Below are 20,769 nucleotides of genomic sequence, written 5' to 3'. Positions count from 1 at the left end.
AGTAGTAGTAGTAGTAGTAGTAGTAGTAGTAGTAATAGTAGTAGTAGTAGTAGTAGTAGTAGTAGTAGTAGTAGTAGTAGTAGCAGTAGTAGCAGTAGTAGTAGTAGTAGTAGTAGTAGTAGTAGTAACTCACATTGTTGAGGTCTCTTTGGTCCGGGACAAAGCCTGACAGCATCTTCACGTCCAGGATGATCATGTTGGAGCTGCTCTGTTCTCCAAAGTAACTGCAGAAAAACAACAAACGAGTTTCTGCCTGAATTATAGTTTGATACAGTGATTCTAAAACATCCCGGCCTGAGTAGAAAGTACTTCTACTGCCCCCTGCAGTAACTGTCCGTGTTCTTACTGAGCCGTGAGGTTGAGCGTCAGGACGGTGGAGTTACACTCCATGTGCGCCTCCGCCTTCACCCCCACGCTCTGCTCGTCCCGCGGCGTCGGGATGTTGTAGTGGGTCGAGATCTGAGCCAAACAGACGACTCTTTGAGGACAGGATTCACTCACTGAGACCCCCCCACATCAAAGGCCCCTCCCACCCCTCACCTGCACGGAGGCACAGGCGCTCCCCGTCACCTCCAGGCCGTACTGCCCCACAGCGCTCTCCAGTGGCCGCTCCTGGTACAGCAGCTTGTTGCTCTGGTCCACGGTGAAGGACATGGATGGGTCTGTGGCGCCGGGAGGAGCCTGCACCACCACAGAACTGGAGCCATCGGGACTGTAGACCAGAGTGGAGTACAGCGCCAGGGCCTGCAGCGCCACCACCGTGTCCTACAGAGGAATTACAGCTCATTAGCACTGCCGCTGATGCTGATGCTGAGAAAGAGAGCCGGTACCTGAGTGGACTTGAAGCCGCCGTAGGGGTTCTGTTGGCCCGTGAGCCAGCGGACGATTTTAGAGGCGTATCCCAGCTCCTCCACACCGACCTGGGGCTGCGTGAGGGTGGACAGCAGCACGTACGCGGAGGTCTCCACCGACAGGGAGGCGGAGGAGGCGGCGGACCAGTGCAGGAACCCGCCTGGAGACACAGAGGAGTGTAATACAGGCCCGAACACACCCGTACAGACGTCACAGGGTCACAATAGTTCCCTTAAGTCAAGCTTTATCTGAGCTACTGCTGTTTACCATCTTTGTAATGATTAGTGGTGATGGGCAGATGATTGTGGAGCTCTGGAAGTGACATGAGTAACAAAAATAAATGGCGTCTCCAAATGACTTCAAAATGTTTTCCAGAGATGACATGTTTCCAAAAAAGCAAGAAAAGGCTTAATATGTGAGGGACCATGATGCATCAGTCGTACCTCCCTCGTGCGCCTGTGAGTACAGCCTCTTCAGGAGCTGAGCTCGTGTCTCTGTGTCTCCGGCCAAACTGAACACGTAGGCCATGAGCGCCGTGGTGTAGACGTTCTCCATGTTCTCCGTGTGGTTCCTCAGGCAAGACAGGCTCTTCTGCAGCACCGGGTCCTACAAGAACACACAGAGGGACAGTGGTAATACGTAGATGAAGAAACAGCAGCAGTAACTGTGGTAGTGAGAGTTTATTCCTTACAGTTGTGGACACGTTCATCTCCAGGAAAGCAGCAGTGATGTAGGCGCTGAGCGCAACGTTGTCGGACACTCCTCCCTGAAAACAGCAGCAGAAGAACCAGGATTAATGAGAAGAATGTAAAGATGAGAGTTCACGAATATGGAACATGGTCATGGCAGCGATTTACGTTTTTCCCATTGGGCGCCCAGTCCAATGATCAAACAACCCAAATAAATAAAATAGATGAAAACTCCTGTTTATAGGTCGGGCGGTCTCCGTATTGAGCTGACCTTCATACGGATGTTGAAGAGTTTCTGACCTTCATACGGTTATTGAAGAGTTTCTGACCTTCATACAGTTGTTGAAGAGTTTCTGACCTTCATACGGTTGTTGAAGAGTTTCTGACCTTCATACAGTTGTTGAAGAGTTTCTGACCTTCATACAGTTGTTGAAGAGTTTCTGACCTTCATACAGTTGTTGAAGAGTTTCTGACCTTCATACAGTTGTTGAAGAGTTTCTGACCTTCATACGGTTGTTGAAGAGTTTCTGACCTTCATACGGTTGTTGAAGAGTTTCTGACCTTCATACAGTTGTTGAAGAGTTTCCTGACCTTCATACGGTTGTTGAAGAGTTTCCTGACCTTCATACGGTTGTTGAAGAGTTTCTGACCTTCATACGGTTGTTGAAGAGTTTCTGACCTTCATACGGTTGTTGAAGAGTTTCTGACCTTCATACGGTTGTTGAAGAGTTTCTGACCTTCATACGGTTGTTGAAGAGTTTCCTGACCTTCATACGGTTGTTGAAGAGTTTCCTGACCTTCATACGGTTGTTGAAGAGTTTCTGACCTTCATACGGTTGTTGAAGAGTTTCCTGACCTTCATACGGTTGTTGAAGAGTTTCTGACCTTCATACAGTTGTTGAAGAGTTTCTGACCTTCATACGGTTGTTGAAGAGTTTCTGACCTTCATACAGTTGTTGAAGAGTTTCTGACCTTCATACAGTTGTTGAAGAGTTTCCTGACCTTCATACGGTTGTTGAAGAGTTTCTGACCTTCATACAGTTGTTGAAGAGTTTCTGACCTTCATACAGTTGTTGAAGAGTTTCTGACCTTCATACAGTTGTTGAAGAGTTTCTGACCTTCATACAGTTGTTGAAGAGTTTCTGACCTTCATACAGTTGTTGAAGAGTTTCTGACCTTCATACAGTTGTTGAAGAGTTTCTGACCTTCATACAGTTGTTGAAGAGTTTCCTGACCTTCATACGGTTGTTGAAGAGTTTCTGACCTTCATACAGTTGTTGAAGAGTTTCCTGACCTTCATACGGTTGTTGAAGAGTTTCCTGACCTTCATACGGTTGTTGAAGAGTTTCTGACCTTCATACGGTTGTTGAAGAGTTTCTGACCTTCATACGGTTGTTGAAGAGTTTCTGACCTTCATACGGTTGTTGAAGAGTTTCTGACCTTCATACGGTTGTTGAAGAGTTTCCTGACCTTCATACGGTTGTTGAAGAGTTTCCTGACCTTCATACGGTTGTTGAAGAGTTTCTGACCTTCATACGGTTGTTGAAGAGTTTCCTGACCTTCATACGGTTGTTGAAGAGTTTCTGACCTTCATACGGTTGTTGAAGAGTTTCTGACCTTCATACAGTTGTTGAAGAGTTTCTGACCTTCATACAGTTGTTGAAGAGTTTCTGACCTTCATACAGTTGTTGAAGAGTTTCCTGACCTTCATACGGTTGTTGAAGAGTTTCTGACCTTCATGCGGTTGTGGAAGAGTTTCTGACCTTCATACAGTTGTTGAAGAGTTCCTGACCTTCAAACGGTTGTTGAAGAGTTTCCTGACCTTCATACAGTTGTTGAAGAGTTTCCTGACCTTCATATGGTTGTTGAAGAGTTTCCTGACCTTCATACAGTTGTTGAAGAGTTTCTGACCTTCATACGGTTGTTTAAGAGTTTCTGACCTTCATACAGTTGTTGAAGAGTTTCTGACCTTCATACGGTTGTTGAAGAGTTTCCTGACCTTCATACGGTTGTTGAAGAGTTTCCTGACCTTCATACGGTTGTTGAAGAGTTCCTGACCTTCATACGGTTGTTGAAGAGTTTCTGACCTTCATACGGTTGTTGAAGAGTTTCCTGACCTTCATACAGTTGTTGAAGAGTTTCTGACCTTCATACGGTTGTTTAAGAGTTTCTGACCTTCATACGGTTGTTGAAGAGTTTCCTGACCTTCATACGGTTGTTGAAGAGTTTCTGACCTTCATACAGTTGTTGAAGAGTTTCTGACCTTCATACAGTTGTTGAAGAGTTCCTGACCTTCATACGGTTGTTGAAGAGTTTCTGACCTTCATACGGTTGTGGAAGAGTTCCTGACCTTCATACGGTTGTTGAAGAGTTTCTGACCTTCATACGGTTGTTGAAGAGTTTCTGACCTTCATACGGTTGTTGAAGAGTTTCTGACCTTCATACGGTTGTTGAAGAGTTCCTGACCTTCATACGGTTGTTGAAGAGTTTCTGACCTTCATACGGTTGTTGAAGAGTTTCCCTGAAGGGAGGAAGCAGCCGTCCTTCCTCTGTCGGCTCTGGAGCCATCTCCGGGACTGGTCCAGCTTCTGTGGGTCGATGTAGACGAACTTGGACGCCTTAGAGAAGCACCGCAGCACGAACGTGGTCAGCCTGAAACACAGAGGAAGAGTGGTCATAGTAGGAACATAGAGCCAGTACTTAATCACTAAAAGTCGGGTTTTGCCACTGTGTGTCTCCTTCAGGCCCTGACCGGGTGGTTGAGAACCCTCACCATGTGTTTCCGTCGCCGCGGCCGAACGCGCTGTACGAGCCGTCTCTGTGCTTGTAGTTCAGCTGCCTCTGGTATCCTGCAAAGCAAAAGTCTCATAAGACCTTTTCATCTAGATTTGTTTGGCAAGTTGTTTGTGGAAACTCTCGCTGGATTTTCACGACAGAGTAATAATGTAGTGCTGTTGGCAGGAGGACATGTGGCAACAGGAGAACAGGGGAAGGAAGGGCATCAGGCTGAAGCTCACCGCTGCTGAGGAACTTGAAGGCGCGCTCCTTGACCTCTGGGCTGAGCTGCTGCGTGTCCTGCAGGTACTGGAGGATGTAGATGTTGGGGGCGAGCAGAGCCATGTTCTGCTCCCCACAGCCGTACGGCATCTGCAGCAGACCGTCCAGGTTCTTCAGGGCCCGGCCCAGAATGTCCCCTGGAGTCACAAGAGCAAAGGACACAGAGGTCTTTAAAGACAGAGGACACAGAGGTCTTTAAAGACAGAGGACACAGAGGTCTTTAAAGACAGAGGACACAGAGGTCTTTAAAGACAGAGGACACAGAGGTCTTTAAAGACAGAGGACACGGAGGTCTTTAAAGACAGAGGACACGGAGGTCTTTAAAGACAGAGGACACGGAGGTCTTTAAAGACAGAGGACACGGAGGTCTTTAAAGACAGAGGACACGGAGGTCTTTAAAGACAGAGGACACGGAGGTCTTTAAAGACAGAGGACACAGAGGTCTTTAAAGACAGAGGACATGGAGGTCTTTAAAGACAGAGGACACGGAGGTCTTTAAAGACAGAGGACACGGAGGTCTTTAAAGACAGAGGACACGGAGGTCTTTAAAGACAGAGGACAAGGAGGTCTTTAAAGACAGAGGACACAGAGGTCTTTAAAGACAGAGGACACGGAGGTCTTTAAAGACAGAGGACACGGAGGTCTTTAAAGACAGAGGACAAGGAGGTCTTTAAAGACAGAGGACACAGAGGTCTTTAAAGACAGAGGACACAGAGGTCTTTAAAGACAGAGGACACAGAGGTCTTTAAAGACAAAGTATAGTATGGAGAGTGATGTTTTACCGAGGACAGAGACAGAGGCTCGGTCTGATCCCGGGATGACGTTCGCAGGGAGAGACAGCTCCACCTGCTCCTTCAGAGTCTCCCCTGAAACAACCACAGTTTACAGGGTTAAACCAGGACTGGACAGAGACATGAAAGACATGATCAATGAATACAAGAATCCCAACATGTTTGTAGAGCTGTAAACTACAGGGTTAGCAGCTTGATTGAACACTCCCGGACCCTAAGCTCGTTTGCTTCAGACCTTGGTAGCACAAGGAAGGAGATGCTACAGACAGTACAGAGAAATACAAAGAGGAGAGCAAGACAAACGGAGGAGGAGAGGACATGCCTATGTTTATGGAAGAGCAAGGGAAGTTAAAACCTAGGTAATGAAAATAAGTCACTGTATTGTATATTAACTCAGAAAACAAGCTGCAAAAGTTGTGTGTGCCTACATTGTTACATGATGGATTTCTACCCATTTTTATCTTGGATCTTGCTCTCGGCCTGATTGGTCCTGGTGTTAAACGTTTGAACCACTGCTGCCTTTGGGATCTGCAAGTGACCATTCAAACTGCACTTTCCCCTCAGTGAACAACATTTCCCCCTAATATGAATGTGTTGGACCTTTGGGACAGAGCAGCCAGTTGTAGGTCTTCACCACCTCCGTTCCCTCAGCCTGAAACATGAAACACAGTGAGTTAAATAACGCTGTTGTTGAAGCTGGTTTCTGGTGCAGTTTGAGGCGCAGACCTTGACCCGCAGCTGTTTGGTGACCACATCCACGCGGCCTCTGTCCGGGACGCTCAGCACCTCGTTGTCGCACTGCACCTGAGACGGGACGGCCTCCGCCCTCACCGTCACGTTCACCTCACCTGCAGGAAACACACACGGTCATTGAGCTCAAACAGTCCGAATGGTAAAAGAGCGTCTGTACCGAGGGTCGTGGGGAGCATGGCCCAGCTCAGGGTCTTGGTCTCGCTCCCACAGAGGCAGGACGTGTACAGGTCTCCGGACAGAGGGGTCAGCGTGAAGTCTGAGGAGGCGGCCGGAGTCACGTGAACCTGAGGACACAAAGAAAGATGTTAAAGCAGTTTTCCCCTTCATTGGCCTGCCTGGACTCTCACCATGATGCAGGAGGAGAGGTAGTTGAAGACCGTGGCCTTCAGCTCGAAGCTCTCTCCGCGGATGATGGAGTAGGGCAGCGACAGCTCCAGGAAGAACGGCTGGAAGACGGTGAGCTGCTGACGAGGCGCGAGTCCGAACCCGTGCGGCGACAGACAGAAGGCCTCGGTCTCCCACGTGGTGATGGTGTCGGGGACGGAGAGGGCCAGGGCCGCACTGCCCGACGCCCTGAGGAACCAAGTCAGAGGTTACCATACGAGTTTAAGTTGTTTCGTGACTGTTTTTGTTCTGATGTTGCTTTAGCTGAATGTAAGTCACGCTCCTTGAAGCTCTCGAGTTCCGGAAAAGCACAGGAAGGAAATGCAAACTCCGCGCTGGGCTCCCATGTGATCCGGGGGTTGAACCTGTGACCTTCTTGTGAAAGCACTCACCCCACGTCCACCAGGTCCCAGATCCAGGTCTCGGGGAAGAAGGTCCGGACCGTCTCCAGCGGGGGAGGAGGGGGAGGGGGGGCAGGGGAGTGATAGTGCAGAGTTCGTTCGACGACCACAGATCTCTCTACTGGAAAACAGACGTCAGATCCATGTTTAAAGGTACACTACGCGACGTTTCCTGTTAAAATAAAGTGCGTATGTGACCTCTCAGTGACCCCGCGGCTGTATGGGTGGCTAGCTGTTAGCTTTGCCCCTTTACTTTCCATCCCGGTGACTGACCTGTGATGCTTCAGGATCAAACTTATTTCAGGTTTTCGGGATTGAATGTGTATGTAACCATGGATACGGGTCAATCAGCGGTGAAAACCTAAAAAACATTGATCCTGGAGCGTCCTGCAGGCTGTACAGTTGGGACGTCAGTAAAGGCGCTATGCTAAACGGTAACACTTTACATTACGGGCCGGTAAGTCTGTGGTACTTATAGTGGTAATTACTAGTAATGACAGTGGTACTTACAGTGGTAATTGCAGGATAATTACTAGGTTATTATTGTGGTACTAAAAGTCATAATTACTCGTCATTAGGGTTAGGGAGACACAGAGTTACCACTGTATCTCTTAGTAATGAGAGATACAGTGTTAACTCTTAGTAATGAAGGTCATACTTCTATGTACTTTGATGCTTTAAATCAGTGGTAGGCAACGTCAGGCCCGGGGGCCAAATCCGGCCCTCCAGCACAGAACCTCTGGCCCCCAAGATGATTTTGAGAAATATTATTGTGCAAATCAGAGATCAAATACCTGTTAAAGTTGTCTAAAAATGCGAAAAATAGTGTCAGTAATTTAAAAATGTCCTGTCAGAACAACCCGCTTGGTCATAATGTTAAACAGTGATTCTCCACAGGCGGGTTGGGACACGGAACCATTTTCAGTGGGTCGCGAGTCTATAGGGAACTTTTATTCAATATTTTCCATCTAAAAAATTGCATGGAAACACTAACTGTGCCTTCAGTTTCAGTCTTAATGGGAAATCTACTGCTTGTCCAACAAAAACCTGTGTGGAAAATACAATATTTTATACAATATATGGCTCTGCCACCTGAGAACTGTTGTAAAACATTGGCATTTGCTGGAAATAGTTCTTTACTTTAGGCTACAATGTTGAGGTTCATCCCTTGGGTGTTTTGGGAATGATGAAAATCGGCCTCCACGACGCAAACTTGTCGACCTCTGCTTTAAATGATAGTTTCAAGTAGTTTCAGTGATACATCTATGGTACTTATTGGTAATTCAAGAATACTAAAGCAGCAATTCATAGGTAGTAAATGTGGTACTTCTACAAACAGAAGTCATTTCCAGGATTTTGTGACTATAAAACAATATAAAACAGCATTAGGGAAAACACAAAGTACATCCTTCATTACTAAGAGTTACCACTGTATCTAGAAATATATAACTTGTAATTCTCACTATAGTATCCTATAAGTACCACAATACACTGCAAAAAGTAAATATCAAGCATTGGCTTAAATGACTTGAATTGAGGAAATGCCTCCTGTTTTTGTCGGTTTTCACTCATTTAGACACTTTTTCTGATCTGACCAAGTTTACTTGTTTGAGGACATTTCAGACCAGTTCTAAGGTAAATCTCGCTTGAAATAAGAAAGTAAAATTGCCAATGAGATAAGACCAATTTTCTTACCCCATTGGCAAAGAAAATGGCCTGAAATAAGGACGAAATGTATTGAAACGAGTCAGAAACATCTCAGAACAAGTGAAATAATCCAGGACAAATGACCAACAACTTCTTAACTAGTCAAAACAACTAAAATGTGGATTATTGTGCTCAAATTGAGATGTTTATACTGATCTAGTTCATTACTTTTTGCAGTGTAAGTACCTAGAATTACCAGTGTAATTACCACCATAAGTACCATTGTAAGCACCACTGTAAGCAACACTGTAAGTACCACAGTAAGAACCACAATAAGTACCTAGAATTACCAGTGTAAATGCCACCATAAGTACCACTGTAAGTACCAAGGACTTACTGACCCATAATGTAAAGTGTTACCAACTCTCTTTTTTTACACAAAAAGTTGCATAGTGCACCTTTAACAAGATTTAAACGCTTTGCTGACAGATTGGTAAGATACAGCCCAGATCAAAAGTTTAAGACTAATTGAAAAATGGCAAAAATTCACATTTAACCTGGTTGGATCTGAACAAGACACCAAGTAGAACTTCAGTGTGCAACAAGAAGAAATGGGAATTATACACACACAAAAAGAGAAAACATTTTACTGAAAACAACAAATACTCTGAACCAGTTTGCTTTTGCAGATCAAAAGTTTAAGACCACATGACTTTAAAAGGCCAAATCTGTGCAAAAATGTGGATTCAGTGTCATTTTCTGTCAGGTTTTCTCACCGTTTTCACACTTGATCAGCTGCAAAAACAGACTAACGGATTATCCGGACTGTGAGTCACTCCGGAGTTTAGGTCCCCTTTCTTCTTGTCCCAGACTGAAGCTCTACTTGGAAATTTGTTAAGATTAAAACCAGGCAAAATGTGATTTGTTTTGCCATTTTTCAACAACATAAGCAGCTTACAGATCATCTCCATCGCCACGGGGTAGAAGCTTGAATGTTGGTTGTGGTACTCTGTCCCTCTGTAGTTCACACAGGACGGAGTGCGGATGAACAGGTTGGTCGCCATTTTCAGTCCTTTTTCCTGTAAAAAAATAAAAGTAATATAGGTAATATTAGACTTGAGCGCTCTCAGCGGTTTACAAAAACATTTCACTACATGTAAACTGATTAGGACCTGGCTGGGATTGTCGCTCAGAGTCTGTTCTGAGGTGTAGCTGCATCTTGGAAGGAGCTCTTGCCTGAAAAATAACTGCTGTTTTGGGACTAACTAGTCCCTCTTTACCACTGCTATGTCCTATGGATCTTTAACTATACCCCCATGGTCTACACCAGGATCCCCCAGTATTTAAGCCTAAATCCAGCCCATACGCTTGAATAGAGGGACTATATTTGTTCCGGTGGACAATGGCTAGTCTTGGTTAGCCTGTTAGCTTGTTACAATCCGATAATAAATGATGAGAGTGGTGAATGGTAGCCGCCGCTGCGGTTGGGAAGGTGTGATGCGTAATAGGGCAGAGCACGCTTGGAGAGCCTTTGGCACAGCTGGACGTTCAGTTCCTCCACAGGTGTGGCAGGGCTGAACATCTGGGACTGCTTTACTTATTGCATGTGGGGCTAATTTTGCAAGTTTGTGATTTATTTCGTTGTGTTTGAGTTTTGGAATCGTCATCGCAAGTGGTCAAAAACACTACGTAAAATAAAGTTGTTTCTGAATTGGGTTAAATGTAATGTACATACCCTCGCTTGGGGGCGCTGTTTTAGCAAATGTCTTATATGGTCGTAATTCAGGGATAAGACAAACGACCACTTGTGTCATTTTCTGTTGGAGGACAGTCTCGCCTAAACACATTCCCAGCGCAGATTCAGCCACTCACAGGAGTTTTCTTGTCACTGCCTTTAATGCTGGGTGTTGACAGTAGTTAAAAGAACCACTGATGTGTCTTTGTAAAAGTCCCTGAGCTGCTGTAGCTCCTCCCCCTGTTGGGGAAAGCTCCTGATTGGTCAACACTCGCAAATTTCTCCGCCATAAAGGAGGATGGGAGGGCGTCTCACCTTGAGGATGCTGTAGACGTCGTTCTTGTCCCCGGATCCCCCCCGGATCCTTCTTTTGTCGCGAACTTTCACACACCCCAAATGGTCCTCCACTTGATCAGGGAAACTCTGCGCCTTCACCACCGGCAGGAGCCCGAAGAACTGCACAGGTCAGACCGGCTTTAGTCTGGGATTAGACCTATTGTAGTCCTGCTGTAGTCATGTTGTAGTGCAGTTCAGGTCATTCATCCCGTCAGTGGAAACATTGGTTTTAAACCAGGGGATCAAAGGAGGTGTTTTGTCTCAGCTGATCGTCTGATCGTTCTGTCCAAACCCGACTTAAACCTGAATCTGAACCCACTGTATCTGGAGTTTGATCGACAAAATCAGCCAAACTCTGAAACGATGTCAACAGACTGACGGGGAAAATATACAGATGGACAAACACAGAATGAGTCTTTTCTGTTTCCAAAAGCTCTTCTTTGTTTTGGCCACAACTTAAAACACGACAAACACATCAGCTCAGATGGAGAAGTCACTTTCAATCTTTCTATTTCAATGCCACAATCAAAGAAAAAAATCATGAATATTTCATTTCTTCAGAAGATTTTTTGAGCAAAGAAATGTGGTCAATTCCAGAAACACTGCAGCTAAATCTGTTTTAGACCTTAGCTGTGAGACTCTTACACAGTAAACGTTTATGAGCGATGTCATGATTTTCCAATAAATTTAGATTTAATGTCAGTTTGAATATTTAATGCTTTTTAATGACATTGAATGACTCGATTTGATCACTGCTTCTAAAGATCGCGCCAGCGACATTGAGGATGGGTCAAATGCAGAGAACAAATTTCTCTACAGAGATTAATAAAGGATAACTTAACTTAATGTACCATGTCTGCGGTCAGGGTTTTGCCTGGTTTCTGGATGAGGACGCTCTTGTCCACGGCGCTGAGTCCACACAGAGACAGAGGAGACGCCGAGACCTTCAGGGAACTGCTCTCCCCAGGCACCGAGGAGGGAGGAGAAAACTCCAGCTCCACCTGGATAACACACAAGTATAAGAACTCCTCACTCCTCCTGCCGCTCCATCCAGGACTCAGACCTTGTTACTGAAGCATTTCTCTGTTTTGAAGTCGTGGGACGCAGCGATCACACTCTCACTGGGCATCACGGCGTAGGCCACGACAGTCACTGCAGGAGCCATGTCCGGGGTCATGTCCATCCTGAACGTCAGACTCCCCTGTGTCACTGAGAGAACAGAACACACGACCTGCAGCTGAGCACTCACTCACTCAGAGTAAAGACTGTTCCTGAACATGGCTCTAGTTTTCTCAAAAGGAAATCAAACATACCTATGTCCAGTGGATTTGATAAGAAAAGGAGTTGGAGAGACACAAGGCACGTCTTTCTAACCTTTCTAACCTTTCTAACCTAACCGAGTAACGCCATAATTTTTATTGTATTTATTTGTTCATTTGGTCGAGACAGTGCATGCAATAAGATACACCTGCACCTACACCACCAACTTGAACCTTTTCTCCCTCCGCCTCCATGTTGTATTTGTTCTGCTGCTTCACGTCTCAGATGAACGACATCGCCTCATAAATCTGTGACTGTTTCTCTGTTGTTTGCAGTTTCATTACTAAAAAGTTACTGATTGTTACTTGATAAAGTCATTATAATCTAAAGGTTTGTAATTGTAATGAGTTACTGCCGGTCAGTGACGGTGCAGGGCGGTCGTACTTGTGTCCATGTAGTTGCTGGAGTATCCGTGTTTGACGATGACTCCTCTGGACAGGACCTGAGGAAGAGGAGGTTTATTCTCTTCAGTCGACACAATCACAAACACAAGTACTGCTCCCGTTACTACAACTATGTTTACAACTGCTGATGCTGCTGCATAATGAGAGATAATCACACTTTGATTGAATTGATTTCAGGTCAGCAGTTTTCTTTTATTTGTCTTAAAGCTTTCAAACATTGCCCCATTAGAAATACACTGTTTCTAATGGGGCAAAGAAACAGTGTGTTGATGGTGGTGGTACCAGGTACATGATGGTGGTGGCGCCTGTGTCCTCCCCGATGAAGGTGTACGTCAGGGTGAAGCTCTCCTCCCCCTCACAGGCCAGAGTCCGGTCCCCGCCCTGCACCTCCAGAGAGCTGGAGGTCTTCCTGTGGAGCGACGGCGGCTTGATCTCCGTGAGGTCCAGAGACGCTTCAGTGAAGTGAGGGTTTCTGTAGCTCGACACGTACTCACTGTAGAGACTCGCCTGAGAGGAAATGTACAACACATTGGGGTCAAATTATCAGTGAAACCAAAAAAACACAGTCCACAAATCCAAAGGTGCAAAAACCTCCATGACCCGGCAGGGATAAAGCAGAAGAAAATGGATGGATGGAAAAAACACTTAAAATGATCCATCCATCCATTTTCTTCCGCTTTATCCGGGGCCGGGTCGCGGGGGCAGCAGTCTCAGCAGAGATGCCCAAACTTCCCGATCCACACACACCTCCTCCAGCTGTTCTGGGGGGACCCCGAGGCGACACCAGGCCAGCTCGCAGACATAGTCCCACCACCGTGTCCTGGGTCTTCGACGAGGCCTTGTCCCACTAGGACATGCCAGGAACACCTCCCGCGGGAGGCGATCAGGAGGCATCCGGAACAGATGCCCGAGCCACATCAGCTGGCTTCTTTTGATGTGAAGGAGCAGCGACTCTACTCCGAGCTCCTCCCGGGTAACTGAGCTCCTCACCCGATCTCGAAGGGTGCGCCCAGCCACCCTGCGAAGGAAACTCATTTCGGCCGCTTGTATTCGCGATCTTGTCCTTTCGGTCATGACCCAAATCTCATGACCATAGGTGAGGGTGGGAACGTAGATCGATCGGTAAATCTAGAGCTTTGCCCCGACTCAGCTCCCTCTTCACCACGACAGACCGATACAGCGACCGCATCACTGCTGACGCCGCACCGATCCGTCTGTCGATCTCATGCTCCATCCATCCCTCACTCGTGAACAAGACCCCGAGATACTTGAACTCCTCCACTTGAGGTAAGGACTCCCCACCGACCTGTAGAGGGGAAGGAGAACCATGGCCTCAGATTTGGAGGTGCCGATCCTCATCCCGGCCGCTACACACTCGGCTGCAAAGCGCCCCAGAGCAGCTGAAGGTCCTGGTTCGTTGAAGCCAACAGAACAACATCGTCCACAAACAGCAGAGATGAGATCCTGAGGCTCCCAAACCGGACGCCCTCCGGCCCCTGGCTGCACCTAGAAACTCTGTCCATAAAAGTAATGAACAGAACCGGTGACAAAGGGCAGCCCTGGCGGAGACCAACACACACCGGGAACAGGTCTGACTTACTGCCGGCAATGCGAACCAAGCTCCTGCTGCTCATACAGGGAACGGATAGCCCTTAGCAGAGGGCCCCGGACCCCATACTCCCGGAGCACCCCCCACAGGGCACCACGAGGGACGCGGTCGAACGCCTTCTCCAGATCCACAAAACACATGTGGACTGGTTGGGTGAACTCCCACGAACCCTCGAGCACCCGATGAAGGATATAGAGCTGGTCCAGTGTGCCACGACCAGGACGAAAACCGCATTGTTCCTCCTGGATCCAAGGTTGAACTATCGGCCGGATCCTCCTCTCCATCACCCTGGAGTAGACCTTACCGGGGAGGCTAAGGAGGGTGATTCCTCTGTAATTGGAACACACCCTCCGATCCCCCTTCTTAAAGAGAGGGACCGAGGTGGTGGTCCCTCGGAGGGTGTGTCAATCCAAGGGCACTGTCCCCGACCGCCACGCGATGTTGCAGCCAAGACAGTCCTACAACATCCAGAGACTTAAGGCCACCGAGGAGCTTTCTCACCACCTCGGTGACTTCAGCCCCGGTGATGGACGAGCCCACCTTCGAGTCCTCAGCCTCTGCTTCCTCATTGGAAGACGTGACGACGGGATTGAGGAGGTCCTCGAAGTACCCCTTACACCGTCCGACAACATCCCCAGTCGAGGTCAGCAGCCCCCCACCCGCACTGTAAACAGTGTTGGTGAAGCACTGCTTCCCCCTCCTGAGGCGCCGGATGGTTTGCCAGAATCTCCTCGAGGCCGACCGATAGTCCTCCTCCATGGCTTCTCCAAACTCATCCCAGACCCGTGTTTTTGCCTCTGTGACCGCACGAGCTGCAGCACGCTTGGCCTGCCGGTACCTCTCAGCTGCCTCAGGAGTCCCACAAGCCAACAAGGCCAGGTAGGACTCCTTCTTCAGCTTGACGGCATCCCTTACTTCCGGGCGCCACCACCGGGTTCGGGGATTGCCGCCGCGACAGGCACCAGAGACCTTACGGCCACAACTACGAGCAACCGCATCGACAATGGAGGAGGAGAACAGGGTCCACTCGGACTCCATGTCCCCAGCCTCCCTCGGAATCTGGGTGAAGCTCTTCCGGAGGTAGGAGTTGAAGACCCCACTGACAGAGGGATCCGCCAGACGTTCCCAGCAGACCCTCACAACACGCTTGGGCCTGCCAGGTCTGACCGGCTTCCTCCCCTGCCAACGGATCCAGCTCACCACCAGCTCAGCCCCTCTCTTCACCCGAGTGTCCGAGACACGCGGCCGGAGATCAGACGACACAACTACAAAGTTGATCATCGACCTCCTGCCTAGGGTGTCCTGGTGCCACGTGCACTTGTGGACACCCTTGTGCTCGAACATGGTGTTCGTTATGGACAAACCGTGACTAGCACAGAAGTCCAATAACAGAACACCACTCGGGTTCAGATCGGGGAGGCCGTTCCTCCCAATCACTCCCGTCCAGGTCTCACTGTCGTTACCCACGTGGGCGTTGAAGTCCCCCAGTAGAACAATGGAGTCCCCAGTCGGAGCACCATCTAGTACCCCTCCCAGGGACGCGACCCTCTCGTTCACTGGGGTGAACTCCAACACGTGACGGCTAAGCTGGGGGCTATGAGCAAACCCACCCCAGCCCGCCGCCTCTCCCCGCGGGCAACTCCAGAAAAATGGAGAGTCCAGACTCTCTCCAGGAGTTGGGATCCGGAACCCAAGCTGTGCGTGGAGGTGAGCCCGACTATATCTAGCCGGTATCTCTCAACCTCCCGCACAAGCTCAGGCTCCTCCCCCCCCAGCGAAGTGACGTTCCAAGTCCCGAACGCCAGAAGCTGCGCATGCGGACCAGGTCGTCGAGGCACCTGCCTCTGACCCCACCCAGTCCTCTTAACATGAGATTTGCTTTAATTCTGCAGGAGGTTTGAGGGACACATTTAGCCCCAACGTTTGGAAATAACACATTGAGAATCTTGTTAAGTTTAATAAAGCGTCTGAATGAGGTGATGTTAAAGTTCACCGTGAGAGCGAAGTCTCCGGGGAAGCTGCTGGTGTTGACTTTGAACACGGCCAGTCCGTCCCCGTCGGTCCGAAGGCTCTGCAGGATTTGGTCGTCGGATTTTAGGTGAACCTCAGTGTCGGAGACCGGAGTGTCGTTGTGATGCACAGCTTTCACCTGAACACAACGCAGACACACAGACACACAGACACGCAGACACGAGACACACAAACACGCAGACAAGAGACACACAGACACGCAGACACACAAACACACAGACACGCAGACACGCAGACACACAGACACACAAACACACAAACACACACACAGACAAGAGACACACAGACACACAGACACGCAGACAAGAGACACACAGACAAGCAGACACGCAGACACACACAGAGACACAGACACGCAGTATGCATTATATTTGGTATATATACATTTTCTGAGAACAAATGTATATATTAGATTGAGCCAAGTGTGTGGAGTTGCGTGTGGTCTGTACCTTCACGTCCAGGATGTCTCCTAAGTTGTATCTCTTCGGCGCGTCCACAAACTCCACTTTCCCGATGTGATACGAGAGCTTCACCTTATGCTCCACGAGCCGCTCAACATCTGAAGGAAAAATATTGAATGAACCTGCTGAGCCGTGGTGTTCAGAGTTTGTAGATGGAGCTCACCTGTTCCTGCTTCAATCATCTTAGCTTTGATATAATATTCGTCGTTCATTCGGGAAAGAGATTCATTCTTGAACTGATCCGTCTGAACCATGAACGTGGCACAGCCTTTATCCACCTGAGAAACACCACAGGATATTGTACAACATTAGGGGAGAGTCGGGGAAAGATGAGCCACTTGTTGCTTTGGTGGTGATTGTGTAAAAGCAGTAGATTATACAGTGGCGAGAAAAAGTAAGTGCACTGTTTGGAATTTCTCACATTTATGTCTAAATTGGTCCCTAAATGTGGTCTGATCTTCATCAAAATCATGTAAACAGTGTCTGCTTAAACTATACTTTAATACAAGGGCTCACTCACAGTGGGATGCAAAAGTTTGGAACCCCTTTAACTTTTTGACATTTTGCCATACTGACCAACATCAGAAAAAATGTAACCTACATGTATAATTTTCTGTATCAGGCCAAAAATGTACTTTTCACTCAGAGTGGGGGTTATTTTACTGTAAAGGTTTTGTCTGGACAGTTCAAATCATGTAAAGATCAAATCTATAATCTTTCATAAAAATACAAATGTTTTATGGGTGGTTCACCTTACCCACTCTCCCCAATACACTGATGCAAACATATCACTCATTTTTGTACTTGCTTTTGTAAAAACAAATCTGCTAATGTCATAGCAGTAGTAGTAGTAGTAGTAGTAGCAGTAGCAGTAGCAGTAGCAGTAGCAGTAGCAGAAGTAGTAGTAGTAGTAGTTTTGTTTACCTGCTTCTGTTCTTTGTGGCACACAGGCTTTAAGTCCATCAGTCGGCGTCTGCTGGATCTTCTGGGTTCGTAAAGTCTGCACATCTGAACCTCCACTGACCCCGGCACCGACTGACCAAACGTGTATCTGCAGGAGATCAAGAAATCATCAAGAAATCATCTAGGAATCATCTAGAAATCATCAATAAATCATCAATAAATCATCAATAAATCATCAATAAATCATCAATAAATGATTAATAAATGATTGTGTTGGGAGTTTGTGTCAAAGCAAACTTCACAGATGTTTTATATGAGTGACTCACTTCGCACACACTTGGAGCTCCACCTGTTCCAGCGCGATGCTGACTTCAGCCGGAGCCTTGATTTCCACAGAGAACTTTGGGAGAACTGGAGGAGAAACAGAGCGCGGTAAAAACATTCAGAAACCGAGTCTTTCTGTTTCATCGATTATACATTTGTATCTTCATGATCGTCACTGATTAATCAAACTTTTGTATCAAGTTTTTAGTCTGAACTTCGAGCTGCTACTGAGACGGGATTGGCCGATTTAATTATTTTCAGGAAAAAAATTCCCAGTGATAAATCTGCAAATGCGTCGATGTTTCCACTAGGGATGTGACGCTTCTCGATATTATATCGAATCGCTCGACACGTCCTCTTCGATTCAATATGGAAGTCAGCATGTTTATTTAAACTCAATGTGCCATAAGTTCCATAAATGTGTTTGAAATAAACTGAAGAGAGATCACATTTAAGATCTGGTTTGATCTGGTAAACTCAGGAGGAATGAGCTGTATCAAATGTCAGAGTAATGTTCTTGTATGTGCGACGCTGACATGTTGTTATGAGGAGAGCTCTTCATGCATGTGTTACTATTAAATGCACGAGTCGAGTATAAGACGACTGAATATAGAGTCGCCACATTAGCTTCCTTTGGCTTTGACTCCTTTTGAGCCTCCATTACTGTGGAACAATGTCAGTTCAAAAAGAAAATAAGAACGTAAGCAAAACACTAAACTAAAGTCTTTTCAAAGGTCTACAGAGCTGAGCTCTTGAATATCTCGCACTAGAACCTGTTTTGATACAACACAGCAGTGAGTGAAAAAAACAAAAATAAGGTAAAAACATGTGAACTTCATGACATTTTGAAAGACGCTGCAGGTGTAGGGTCTTTTATTTACTGACATTAAAGCTAAGATGTTAAGGAGAAATGTAGTAGTAGCAGCAGTACTGTAGTACTGCAGTAGTACTGTAGTAGTATTCTCACCATATTTGTTGACCTGGAAGCCGTGTGTGGTGGTGGATCTGCCTGAGGTCACAGACACGCTGTAATCCCCCTGTCTGGCCTCTGGGGTGAGGTGGTAGGAGAGCTGCAGGATCTTCCCCTCGGAGCTGCGCTCTAACCACTGTGCCACGCGGTTGTCCAGCGGGTCCTGATTGATTATAATGAGTGATGATAATGTTCTGTCTAACACTCACTTCATTTCTGTGACTTTACCTTTATCTCAATGACGTCGTACTGAAACAGAAGCACAAATACGGTCAGATCCAACAGGAAATTCTAAATAAGGTTAATCTTGCCTCAGATTGTCCCGGGCCGGCCCTGCTGTTGTTTCTGAGTAAACATTTATTTACCAGAAATGCCCCAAATCTGGAACCGGCCCAGGCCTGTGCACTTTAGCCCGAGTCATTTCAACAGCTCCAAACATTTACTCAGACTGATAAACTGCTTCACTCACAGAACCCACGGCCGGACGCAGCCTGGAGTCCAGCGTCACCACCCGGAAATGCACTGGGGACAAAGAGAGACGGGTCAGGACACGAACCCCTGACCACGGGCTAACCACTCTGCCACTCACCCGTCTGTCCGGGCAGGTACAGCGGCTTGTCCGACTGCACGAACGTCCTCACGCCGTAGTTCCGGATCTGGATCTTTCTCGTCTCTTTCTTAATGAACCGTTTCCCCTGAACGTCCACCTCGAAGTTCTGGATGTCCGAGTTCTCCACCACCGGAGCCTGGAGAACATGATCCAACCACAGGGTTTTCTATGTGGAGCGTGTTTTGTTCTTCCTGTAGGGCTTTGTCCTCACTTTGTTGGGCTCATTAACCTCTGAACTCCCGCCTGAACCGAGAGGGTCTTTTTCCTCACGTCGTCACATTTTTTTTCCATCATTTTTTTATTGGGTGTTTTTGTAACTTTATTTGTCATTTTTTCGTCAATTTTTATCACATTTTTTGTATTTTTTCGGCAATTTTTCATCAGATTTTTGTCATTTGTTTGTTACATTTTGGTCATTTGTTTGTCAATTTTTTATCACATTTTTTTGTATTTTTTTGTCATTTTTTTGTAGTTTTTTTGTGAAATTTTTCATCACATTTTTGTAACTTTTTTGGTCATTTTTTGTCAATTTCTTGAGACATTTTTGTGACATTTTTGCCTCTTTTTCATCAATTTTTCATCACTTTTTTGTCACATTTCCATCATCGTTTTCGTCTCAGTTTTGTTGCTATTTTCACAGCTTTTTTCCAGAAGCTTTTGGACTGGGGTAAAGCCAAACTGGAGAAAAGGTGCTCGGTTCAGGTGGGAGTTAAGGGGTTGAAGGGCGTCTGACCTGGAAGGAGCTGCAGTCGTGCTTGTCCTCATCGTAAGACTGACTGTAGATGGTTTTCCTCTCTCCTCTGGACTCCAGAGTCACCGTGACCGTGAACTCCTGCTCCTCCGGCAGCTGCAGGAGGCTGACGCAGAACTGGACCTCAGTACCGGACTCCACCACCGCGGGCACCACCACCAAGAACTTCCTGCAACCACCAGCAGAGAAGAGCGTTAAGAATAGAAGAGTGATGGGATTAACGGCTCGAGTCTTTGGGAGCCGTTCAAAATATAAAACTTTGAAAACTCACAACATCTAAGACGCGATTGATAAAAGGCACAGCTGTTTTCTTTAAATCATCTAAAATTACAATGGAACTGATTGAACTTGAACTGAACTAATAAAATCTTGCGCCACAACTAATAGAGAAGCAGAAGCAGCATTTTAAGGTAAAGCTGAGAGATTTATGACTCACGGTTCTGCATTGGTCCTGAGGCTCAAAGCCGAGAACAGGAGCAGGGCCAGGGCCGCGCTGCTGCCGGGACGTCCCATCTCTGAGTGAGGCTCAGCTCCAAACGCTCTTTTCTGAACCTCGGCCCCTGAAGCCCGAGCTGACCCCGTCCCCTCTGTCCCGCCTACAGTGTCAAAAATCAATGAGCAAACACTGAAACCCTGTCAGTTCAATTCTGTTTGTTTGTAGAGCACAATTCTTACACAAGACAATTAAAAAAAACAGATTAAATCAATAAAAAATCAACATAAAAAATAATCAATTACAGT

General features: G+C 46.9%; 2 protein-coding genes across 2 annotated transcripts in view; one reads left to right on the top strand and one right to left on the bottom strand.

The window, feature by feature from the left end:
• The window catches only part of LOC306979360 (interferon-induced protein 44-like), a gene marked incomplete at its 3' end in the record, with an annotated part of 91,108 nt that overhangs the window by 21,280 nt on the left and 49,059 nt on the right, over nucleotides 1-20,769 (top strand). The window lies entirely within an intron of this gene.
• On the bottom strand, nucleotides 137-20,548 carry LOC306969165 (alpha-1-inhibitor 3-like; the record flags this gene model as incomplete). Its single annotated transcript, XM_079564765.1, has 32 exons — nucleotides 20,465-20,548; nucleotides 20,011-20,197; nucleotides 19,257-19,413; nucleotides 19,137-19,189; nucleotides 18,896-18,916; nucleotides 18,665-18,830; nucleotides 17,700-17,784; nucleotides 17,395-17,521; nucleotides 16,634-16,748; nucleotides 16,459-16,568; nucleotides 15,972-16,127; nucleotides 12,652-12,876; nucleotides 12,350-12,407; nucleotides 11,709-11,854; nucleotides 11,497-11,646; nucleotides 10,625-10,765; nucleotides 9,533-9,653; nucleotides 6,919-7,048; nucleotides 6,490-6,715; nucleotides 6,300-6,426; nucleotides 6,116-6,237; nucleotides 5,990-6,041; nucleotides 5,381-5,464; nucleotides 4,559-4,735; nucleotides 4,315-4,390; nucleotides 4,037-4,193; nucleotides 1,544-1,618; nucleotides 1,296-1,458; nucleotides 831-1,012; nucleotides 541-765; nucleotides 347-459; nucleotides 137-224 (listed from the first exon to the last, which is right to left on the bottom strand). Coding segments are annotated over exons 1-32 (4,092 nt in total), but the record flags the coding sequence as incomplete, so codon positions are not given.

This window comes from Gobius niger (assembly GCF_951799975.1).
Source record: "Gobius niger genome assembly, chromosome: 1".
Taxonomy (NCBI): Eukaryota; Metazoa; Chordata; class Actinopteri; order Gobiiformes; family Gobiidae; genus Gobius; species Gobius niger.
The sequence above is the reverse complement of the archived record's forward strand: the minus strand, read 5'-3'. Positions and strand labels throughout refer to the sequence as shown.